The sequence below is a fragment of the Piliocolobus tephrosceles genome, chromosome 21 (assembly GCF_002776525.5).
Source record: "Piliocolobus tephrosceles isolate RC106 chromosome 21, ASM277652v3, whole genome shotgun sequence".
Taxonomy (NCBI): Eukaryota; Metazoa; Chordata; class Mammalia; order Primates; family Cercopithecidae; genus Piliocolobus; species Piliocolobus tephrosceles.
Genome location: NC_045454.1, coordinates 52,610,805 through 52,621,675, shown reverse-complemented (window position 1 = coordinate 52,621,675; position 10,871 = coordinate 52,610,805). Strand labels below are relative to the sequence as shown.

General features: G+C 53.8%; 1 protein-coding gene across 9 annotated transcripts in view; it reads right to left on the bottom strand.

Moving 5' to 3' along the window:
- MIER2 (MIER family member 2) overlaps nt 1–10,871 on the bottom strand; it is a 34,052-nt gene that overhangs the window by 16,338 nt on the left and 6,843 nt on the right. For 6 of the 9 annotated variants that reach the window (XM_023195741.1, XM_023195738.1, XM_023195737.1 and 3 more), the window contains exons 2-6: nt 8,983–9,073; nt 7,312–7,454; nt 1,433–1,558; nt 681–804; nt 51–142 (exon numbers count right to left, since the gene is read on the bottom strand). In XM_023195741.1, coding sequence (XP_023051509.1) covers nt 51–142; nt 681–804; nt 1,433–1,558; nt 7,312–7,454; nt 8,983–9,073 — 576 coding nt within the window. Of the gene's footprint in view, nt 1–50; nt 143–680; nt 805–1,432; nt 1,559–7,311; nt 7,455–8,982; nt 9,681–10,871 lie in introns of those variants that run through there. The other 3 variants (XM_023195746.1, XM_023195744.1, XM_023195739.1) reach the window with 2 other exon arrangements.

Sequence of the window (10,871 nt, the reverse complement as noted above, 5' to 3'; positions counted from 1 at the left end):
GAAGAGCCACGGCCGGGATGCCAGGTTGGAGACAGGGAAGAGCCACGCACCTTCTTACATTTGTTGGCAGGAAGAGAGTCCTCCTCGGTGTCGGAGGAGGCAGAAGAGCCAGGCTCTTTGTCTTCATCAGCCAGGAAATGAGCTTTGGGAAAACAGAGGCAGGTCCCCCAGGGTCCTGCAGCCCGTACAACCCCTCCTCTGGGCAAAGACCCTCCACTCCCACTCTCCATCCACCTGATGCCCAGGCTGTGACCCTCTCCCTGGCCAGACACTGGATACACAGATGGGCACAGGACCCAGGACCCAGGATGCACCTTTGAAGAAAGAGGCCTTCCCTTCTAGGCGGCTGCTGCACCGCTGGGCCCCGAGCCCTCAGTTCCCAGGAAAGCCAGCACAGAGGCTTGTGAGGGAGGACGGTTCTGGGGATGCTGTCCCTGGATCTGCTAGGGGAACCAACACGTTCCCTGATTGTTTACACTGAATCGCTCCGAGAGTCCAGGCTCACTGGCCAGCATAGGGGGTAACAAAGCACCCCCAGGGCCACTGACGCTTCCCACCAGGCAGATGCCCTCATCTGTGATGAGTTCTTGGCCTGTGTCAGCCCAAGGACCCTTCATCAAGCATCACGACTGTCTGGCAGCGGGCCTGGCTGCGGTGGAGGATGGGACAGAGTCACCTACATCCACTCCGGTGAGGGAAGAGGTCGGAGGCCTCGTGGGAGGTCACGGACGGGGTGAGGTCGTCAGCAGATGACTGTGTCTCTTCCTCTTCTTCCCCTGAAAGCAAATCCTTTGCTATTTGTTCCTTTAAAAAAAAAAAAAAAAAAAAAAGTAAAGAACATTTTAACAATCTCGCAATATCACTAATGACAACAACAACAGAGACACGGGGAGCGTCCTGAGGCTCACGCGGGGCTGCTGTTCCCATTCTGCAGATAAGGAACGGAGGTGGAAATGCCGCGAGGGTGCACAGCGTCGGGGGAGCAGGGATGGGACGGGGACACGTGCGAGCCCACACCCAGTCACCAGAGCCGGGGACAGTGAGAGCTGCCACGGGGCACGCGCCCAGAATGCGTGGCTCTTTCTCTGCCTGTGCATTTGGTTTTAACCTTCTGCAATGCAGCCCTCCCCTGCTCTCAACCCTCAACCTGTCACCTCTGGGTATGGAATGGCAGAAAGACTAGTCCTGGGGAGGCCCCGATGTACCCCTCCACCCACCCAAGCCAGAATGACTTGTGGCCTGGGGTTAAGGTTAGGGTCCAGCCCCATGCCCATGGCCATTCCAGCCCCGGCGGAGGGGCCACAGGTAGCTACATTCTACTCGTTCTGGGGGCCTTTGTGCCTCCTCCCACTGAACACCCCCCTGCAGAGAGGCAGCCACCGGCCCCCCCACCTTCTGCTGGGGGCCAGCTCCAGGAAGGGCCCTCACTCACCTTGTCCAGGGTCATGTCCGGGAGGTCAGGGGCCACGTCACCACCCTCACTCTCCCGGTCTGAAATGGGGTCTGATGCCTCGTAGCCATAGAGTGCAAGCAGCTCATCGAAGGGCATGTCGTTGCTCTGAGTTGGGGAAGGGAACAGGGCCCCATCAGGAGGGACTGCTCTGGGGCTTCTTGTCCCCGTCCTCTGGCCTGAGCCTCGTTGGCCACAACCAGGGCCACTCTGTCACACCCACAGCAGCTCCCCGCATGGCAGCACTCTCCAGCCAGACCTCAGGCCCAGTCTTTCATCCAAGAGCTCCTTCACAATCCCTCAGAGAGGCACCAGAGCCTAGGGGTCACTGGCCGGGGAAGAGGGCACCACCCTGCCCACAATGCCTCCTTGCACAGGGTGAATTACAGGAATACAAGGATGATGCGACACAGGGTGAATTACAGGAATACAAGGATGGTGCGACACCTGGCAATTTACTATTGTAACTCCACATCAATATATCAAAGGCGAAAAAAGATATCTGAAAAGGCATTTGGTAAAATTCAACATCTATTCCTGATTTAAAAAAAAAAAGAACCCTCAGAAAACTACATAAATAGGCCAGACACAGTGGCTCACACCTGTAATCCCAGTATTTTGGGATGTCAAGGCAGGTGGATCACTTAAAGCCAGGAGTTCAAGACCAGCCTGGGCAACATGGCAAAACCGTCTCTACTAAAAATACAAAAATTAGCTGTGCTTGGTGGTGCCCGCCTGTACTCTCAGCTACTTGGGAGGCTGAAGCATGAGAATCACGTGTACTCGGGAGGTGGAGGGTGTAGAAAGCCAAGATTACACCACTGCACTCCAGCCTGGGTGGCAAAGTGAGAATCTGTCTCAAAATAAAAAATAAATGAGAAGAAACACTGTTGTGATGCTCTGAGCCAACGCAACATGACAAGAAGTAGCAATAAGGTGTGTAATTCCTGGGAAGGAAGAGATGCGAACTATCAAAGTCATCCTCTCCACCGTTGCTTTCAAATCCTTCTGTCCCCCCTTGTGTGAGCCTCTACTCTACAGAGGCTAGTCCTGCTGACTTAGACTCTACCCTGACCCCTGTGGGTCACACTTTCAGCTTCCAACTTCCTGAACGCTCCCTCTCATTCTCTCAAGATGTCAGCACTGGCCTCCCCTCCACCCCAGCTCCTGCCCAGACTCATCCTGGGGGCTTCAAGTCCACACAGAAATCTCCCGGCCTAGCTGGGTGCGGTGGCTCACACCTGTAACCCCAGCACTTCGGGAGGCCGAGGCGGACAGATCACAAGCTGAGGAGATTGAGACAATCCTGACTAACACGGCGAAACCCCATCTCTACTAAAAATACAAAAAATTAGCTGGGCATGGTGGCGGCACCTGTAGTCCCAGTAACTCAGGAGACTGAGGCAGGAGAATGGTGTGAACCCGGGAGGCAGAGCTTGCAGTGAGCCGAGATCGCGCCACTGCACTCCAGCCTGGGCGACAGAGCGAGACTCCGTCTCAAAAAAAAAAAGAAAAGAAACAAACTTCCCAGCCGAGTCCCAGCCCTTCCCCAGGTGGAACATCTGTACCGAGTCCCCTTTTGTTCTCTTGCAGGACCCCGTGGACAGAACAGATTCTGTATGCCCATGACCTTCAGGATTATGCAGGCGGGAAGTGCCCATGACCTACAGGATTATGCAGGCAGGAAGGCTGACACAGTGGTCCAGAGGCCCTTGGGTTGCCTGGACCTCTCCAGAGTAGCCCGAGGTGAAGCCCCTTTCCTAAGAACACTCAGCCGTGATTTCTGTTTTTGGCTTCATGGATGCCTGCACTGATGGTGCCGCATCGACAGCCGGGAAGAGCCCAGTGCTCTGTGGAAGCCGCAGCCGGTGCACCCCTGCTCACAAGTCACTGCTGTCACATTCCTCACAGACCAAAAGCAAACACCCCAGCTTCACTTCAGAAGATGCTGGATGGACAGCCGGGCACGGTGGCTCAAGCCTGTAATCCCAGCACTTTGGGAGCCCGAGGCAGGTGGATCACAAGCTCAGGAGTTCGAGATCAGCCTGGTCAACATGGAGAAACCCTGTCTCTACCAAAAATACAAAAATTAGCCAGGCGCGGTGGTGGGTTCCCGTAATCCCAGCTACTCGGGAGGCTGAGGGAGGAGAATCACTTGAACTTGGGAAGCAGAGTTTGCAGTGAGCCAGATCGCGCCACTGCACTCCAGCCTGGGCGACAAGAGCAAGACTCCATCTCAAAAAACAATAAAAGAAGGTGCTGGACAAAGTGAGCATTTTGTGAAGTCTCATCCTGCGCAGATGTTTCCATGTGCTGTGAGGGCGTGGGAAGCATGCAGCATGCACCTGCTGCATACCAAAGTGAGGTGGTTCCTTCAAGGAACCACATGCATGGAATGAGTGGTGAGGCGAAGAGGCTGTTCCTGGTCGTTTCACCTCAAAGAATGCTGGCCAACTACAGTCGCTTAGACAGGCACCTGGCAGGCACTGCCTTGTATGCAAGCCAGGGGGCTGTTACTTCAAAGGAAACAGCTGACCGTAACTGCTGCAGGTAAAATTCAAGATTTTGAAAAACTTAGGTTTGACAACATGAACTTGCCAACTTTCCAATATTTAAAAAACGTGTGATAAGGCTGGTGGTGGTATCAACTGTTACAGTCAACCTTAACCCCCAACATGACTGTATTTGGAGATAGGGCCTTTACAGAGGTAATTAAGGTTTGACGAGGCCATGAGGGTAGGGCCCTGATCCAACAGGATTAGTGTCCTTTTAAGAAAAACACCAGAGGGCTCCCTCTTGTTCTCTGCCCACCCTGTGAGCACACAGCGAGCCAGCAAGAGCCAGCACCAGAACCCACTCAGTTGGACCCTGGTCATGGACTTTTCTGCCTCTTGAACGATGAGGTTCACTGATACGGTCTCAGATTCCACAACTACTCTCTACAAAACTCCCACTTGATGAGTCCAGCTGTAGCATCAAAGAATACCCACAATTATCTGAAAAGCTGTTAAATATTCTTACCTTTTTCAACAGATCTGAGGCTATATTTGTAGTTCAACCGTAAGAGCCTATCACAACAGATTAATGTCTCCCTTAAAAGACAGAAACTGGCCGGACATCCAATCCTGCCTGTAATCCAAGCATTTTGGGAGGCTGAGGCGGCAGGATCACTTTGAGGTCAGGAGTTCGAGATCAGCCTGGCCAACATGGTAAAATCTCATCTCTACTAAAACTACAAGTTAGCCAGGCATGGTGGCAGGCGCCTGTAGTCCCAGCTACTCGGGAGGCTGAGGCAGGAGAATCACTTGAACCCAGGAGGTAGAGGTTGCAGTGAGCCGAGACGGCGCCACTGCACTCCAGTCTGGGCAACAGAGCGAGACTCTGTCTCAAATAAAAGACAGAAACTGGGTCAGGTACAGCGGCTCACACCTATAGGCAGAAAAACTGCTTCAGGCCAAGAGTTCAAGACCAGCCCTAGCAACACAGCAAGAACTCTACAAAAAAAATAAAATAAAAAAGTTGGTGAGGTATGGTGGCATGCGACTATAGTCCCAGCTACTCAGGAGGCTGAGGCAGGAGGATCCCTCGAGCCCAGGAGTTCGAGGCTGCCGTAAACTATGATTGCACCACTGCACTCCAACCTAGGCAACAGAGTGAGATCCTGTCTCAAAAAAATAAGTTTTTTAAAGACAGAAGCTTGGCCAGGCGTGGTGGTTCACGTCTGTAATTCAGCACTTTGGGAGGCCGAGGTGGGCGGATCATGAGATCAAGAGTTTGGGACCAGCCTGGCCAACATGGTGAAACCCCGTCTCTACTAAAAATACAAAAATTTGCCGAGCATGGTGGCATACACCTGTGGTCCCAGCCACTCGGGAGGCTGAGGCAGGAGAATCGCTTGAGCCCAGGAGGCGGAGGATGCAGTGAGCCGAGATCGCACCAACTACACTCCAGCCTGTGAAACACAGCGAGACTCCAACTCATAAAAAAAGGACAGAAGTTGGATTTTCACATTGGCTTCTCCGTTCAAAGACATTTGGAAAACTAAAAATTAATTCTTCTCACTAATTTTTTTCTTTTGGTACAGTTTTTTTTCATTTTCATAAAAAATATTTATATTAACATGTAACTGATTTATTGATGTTATTTTAAAATGAGTTACTGAATAAGTATTTTTACATGTCAATGTTTCTTTTTTTTGTGAGACAGTCTTGCTCTGTCCCCCAGGCTGGAAGTGCAATGGCCCGATCTCGGCTCACTGCCACCTCTGCCTCCCGGGTTCAAGTGATTCTCCTGCCTCAGCCCCTTGAGTAGCTGGGATTACAGGCGCCCGCCATCACACCCAGCTAATTTTTGTATTTTTAGTAGAGACAGGGTTTCACCACGTTGGCCAGGCTGGTCTTGTACTCCTGACCTGAGGTGATCCACCCGCCTCGGCCTCCCAAAGTCCTGGGATTACAGGCGTGAGCCACTGCACCTGGCCTGTTATTTATTGTTTTTGGGACAAGGTCTTGCTATGTTGCCCAGCCTGGCCTCAAACTCCTAGGCTCAAGAGATCCACCCAAAGTGCTGGGATTACAGGCATGAGCTACCATGCCCGACAATTTTTGTATTTTTAGTAGAGACAGGGTTTCACTATGTTAGCCAGGCTAGGCTCAAACGCCTGACCTGTGATTTGCCCATCTCGGCCTCCCAAAGTGTTGGGATTACAGGCGTGAGCCACTGCGTCCAGTCAATTTATATGTCAGTTTTAACTTTTCATATAATAAAAAAGCAACAGATAAAGCACATTAACAAAGCCCCTCGAAACTCTCAATTTTTTTTTTTTTTTTTGAGACAGGATCTCACTCTGTCGCCCAGGCTGGAGTGCAATGGCGCGATCTCGGCTCACTGCAACCTCCGCCTCCCAGGTTCAAGTGATTCTCCTGCCTCAGCCTCCCGAGTAGCCAAGACTACAGACGTGCACCACCACGCCTGGCTAATTTTGTATTCTTTTTTTTTTTTGAGACGGAGTCTTGCTGTGTCGCCCAGGCTGGAGTGCAGTGGCCGGATCTCAGCTCACTGCAAGCTCTGCCTCGTGGGGTTCACGCCATTCTCCCGCCTCAGCCTCCCAAGTAGCTGGGAATACAGGTACCCAACACCATGCCCGGCTAATTTTGTTTTCGTATTTTTAGTAGAGACGGGGTTTCACCATGTTAGCCAGGATGGTCTCGATCTCCTGACCTTGTGATCTGCCCACCTCGGCCTCCCAAAGTGCTGGAATTACAGGCGTGAGCCACTGCGTTCAGCCTAGTTTTTTTTTTTTTTTGAGACGGAGTCTCAATCTGTCTCCCAGGCTGGAGTGCAGTGGTGCGATCTCGGCTTACTGCAAGCTCCACCTCCCGGGTTCACGCCATTCTCCTTCCTCAGCCTCCCAAGTAGCTGGGACTACAGATGCCCCCCAACCACGCCCGGCTAATTCTTTGTATTTTTAGTAGAGTCGGGGTTTCACCATGTTGGCCAGGATGGTCTCGAACTCCCGCCCTCGTGATCCGCCCGCCTAGCCTCCCAAAGTGCTGGGATTACAGGCGTGAGCCACTGCGCCCAGCCCGAAACTCTCAATAATTTTTAAGAGCACAAAGTGGGTTCTGAGACCAGAAGACCTGAAAGCAGTTAGCTTAATCCCTGACCACTGCACTGCTCAGACAGCCCCATGAAAGACCTGGTCTCCACTGAATTTTGGCTCCTAGGACAGCATCTGGTACTTTGCAAAAAGATGTACAATTTAGCACTTACCAATGTGGAATCTGAGCTGCACAAAAACTGTGAGGCTTACCCCGGAGGGCTCCACCCAACACAGGGGCGGGATCACCTCAGCCAAGTACCTGGGAGATGAAGTCCTTCTCCAGCTCCTCCTTGGCCTTCTCTGGGCACCTCGAGGCCTCCTCGCACTCTCCCCGAACACTGTAGTTCTGTGACAGGATCTCTGCGAGGTTGAACTGATGGTCTCCAGAGCCCATGGACACCACTGGGGAGAAGACAGCAGCCCAGGGTGAGCACCTTGCCTCACCTGTCCCGACCATCCTGCCGAAACTACGGACGCCTGGGGTAGGAGAAGCCTGAGGGATGAGGCCCTCTGCACGCTGCCAGGATCAGCCTCCCGTGAGGGGACCCAATAGGACACCCCACGACGGATGCACACGGGAGCACGGCTGGTGAGCTGCACACAGATTCCAAGGATTTTTTTTGGGGGGCGGGGGTGTCTCTTTCTGAGAGACTGCTTGTCTTCCTGAACAGAGAAGCCTGCGAGGGTTTGGGGAGCAAGTGGACTAGAAAGAGACCAACATCTGTCTCATTAGGGGGGAAGGAGCAGCAGGACTCAGTGGAACTGGGTTCACACCGGGCTCCACGACTCCTCAAACGGGGTGACGCTGAACCCTCACCTGCATAGCTCAGTACAGCATCAAGGAACATGCAGGGACAGCACCAATGGGGCCTCGACAACGCCAGTCCCTTATGCTCCGTCTGCAGGGCCATATAAAGCAGACATGCGAGGTACGCGGCCCAACAGACGGCCGCTGTCGTCAGACCCAGGTTTCCCCAGAAGAACAGGCGTGTGTCACCGTTCCTCGGCATGGTTAGTCTCCAATTAGGCAAAATTTTAAGCAAACAAAGGAACTAGCTGGGGCTCAATCAATCCAGACAGGGAGCAGTGTGGCCCAAGGCTGGGAGCCTGAGGGCCTGGGAGCCCAAGGCAGGAGGCCTCTAGGGCAGCCACACAGCCTGCATGGCTGGGCACACAGGTGTGCACCACACACAGCCCATGCACAGAACATGCCGCTGCGGGGCACAGAGGACCCTGGGCGGCAGGCACCTCGCTGGAGTAAGGGAATGACCTGGAGCTGCCTGGGTGCGCCCGGACCCTCAGTGGCCACCGCGTCCTTGGAGGAGCCACGTGAGGGAAAACGGGGACGGCGCTGCCTTCTTCGAGGACTGGGGTGGGGACCAGTTTGATACCGGAAAGAGATGCGGCCCTACATCCGGCCCGCAGAAGGAGCCCAGCCAGGGGAAGAAAGAACAGTCACAGAGACCCCTGCCCTACGGCATCAAGTGCTCCCCGCGGGCCCAACACAGGTGGCCAGGAGGCGGGCATGGGACCTAGATGCCCACTGGGCAAGCAGCAGCACAGGACGGCGCAGGGAACCCGGGGTGCTGCCGGTCTCGCCGCCCTCCACCTTCTCAGCCCCGGCTCCCTCAGCAAGCCACCCCTTCCCAACACCCTGGCAAGATGAAGCAGCCCTCAGCTTGGTGCAGGTGTGTGCCTGGGACCTCTGCTGGGGGTGCTGCCTGGGCTCCCTGCCCCTGCTAAAGAACAGGAAGATGGAGTCCTGACCACTCTGCCCCACAGCTCCATCTGAACGGGTGGGAGCTGGGACACCCTGGACTCTGGAAGCCAGTGTGCTGGTCCACAGTCCAGCCAGACCCAGCAGGTATTCTGTCTCTCACAGCCACAAAGGCCTCGGCAGACTGAGCAGGGGGAGGAGGAAGGAAGGTACCTGCTGTTGTCTGCAAGCCAGGCTCCCCGGGGCACAGGCCGTGCTCGAGGCAGGAGACCACGCGAGGACTCTGCCTCCCCAGCGAGGAGGCCTGCGAAGGAAGAGAGGCAGGGTTAGCTCGGCCGGCCCAAAACCTGCTGCTGGACATCACAGTGTGGCAGCCAAGAGCAAGCGCTGGTCAGAGCCCAGTGCCCGGTGACCCGGGGAAGCGGCTTTGTCTCCGCCTCTGAGGGCTGGGGGGCACTAAGGGCAGCACACGCATGTGGCCGCCACTCGTCCCGCCTCCCACCAAGGACCACACACGGGGTGGAGGCGTTCCCGCCCAGGGCAGGACACGCATCATGTGACACTGAAAACGGCCCTCACACAGGCCTACGGTCCTGACCCATGCTGCAACCTGGACGAAGCTCAAGAACAGCATGCGCTGGAGGGAAGCCAGACACCAGCGGCCACAGCGGACGGTCCACTGATACAAAACATCCAGAACAGGCCAATCCACGAACAGAAAGGACAGGGAGAGAGCCAGCGGGAGCGTGACTGCCAACGGGGACGGGACTTCTTCTGGGGATGACGGAATGTTTCAGAATGAGATAGAGGGGATGGCTGCAGGGCCATGAATACACTAAAAATCAATGAATTATAAACTTTAAAATGGGTATATTTTATAGTTTGTCAATCACCTCAATTTTTTTTATAAAAAGGCAAACAAAACCATTATAAGTTACCATTATCACAATGTTCAATATCTTTCTTTTTTTTTTTCTTTGAGACAGAGCCTCGCTCTGTCACCCAGGCTGGAATGCTGTGGCGCCATCTCAGCTCACTGCAACCTCCGCCTCCTGGGTTCAAGTGATTCTCCTGTCTCAGCCTCCCAAGTGGCTGGGATTACAGGTGCCCACCACCACGCCCGGCTAGTTTCTGTATTTTTACTAGAGACGGGGTTTCACCATGTTGCCCAGGCTGGTCTCAAACTCCTGACCTCGTGATCCACCCGCTTCGGCCTCCCAAAGTGCTGGGATGACAGGTGTGAGCCACCACAAGAAGCCACGATCTCTCTCATGTACATAAACACAGAAACCCTCAACAACATACTAGCAAACTGAACCCTACAACATCTAAAGAGGATTGTAAGCCGTGACCAAGTAAGAGTCATCGCAGGGAGGCAAGGTCGATTGAACATCCACAAGTCAGTTAATTAATACATCACGTCAATCAAACAAAAACCAAAGCACAGGATCATCTGAACACACCCAATCCAACAAAACCCAACACACTTCATAATGAAAAACGCCCAAGAAACTCAGAACAGAAGGGAGCTTCTCACCCTGACAAAGGGCGTCTCGGACAAACCCACACTTATCATCGCCCTCAACGCTCACAGGCTGCTTTCTCCTTCACACCACGAGCGTAACGTGTGCTCTCACCTCTCACGCTCAACGGAGTGCCGGAGGGGGTAGTCAGCGTAAGAACATCAAATAAAAAGAATCAAGATTGGAAAGGAAGCCGGGCGCGCTGGCTCACGCCTGTAATCCCAGCACTTTGGGAGGCCCAGGCGGGCAGATCACTTGAGGTCAGGAGTTCAAGACCAGCCTGGCCAACATGGTGAAACCCTGTCTCTACTAAAACCACAAAAAAATTAGCCAGGCATTGTGGCATGTATCTCTAATCCCAGCTACTCAGGAGGCTGAGGCAGGAGAACTGCTTGAACCAGGGAGGCAGAGGTTGCAGTGAGCCGAGATGATGCCACTGTACTCCAGCCTGGGCAACAGAGCAAGACTCCATCTCAAAAAAAGAAAAAAAAAGGCTGGGCGAGGTGGTTCACGCCTGTAATCCCAGCACTTTGGGAGGCCGAGGCGGGCAGATCACGAGGTCAACAGATGGAGATCATC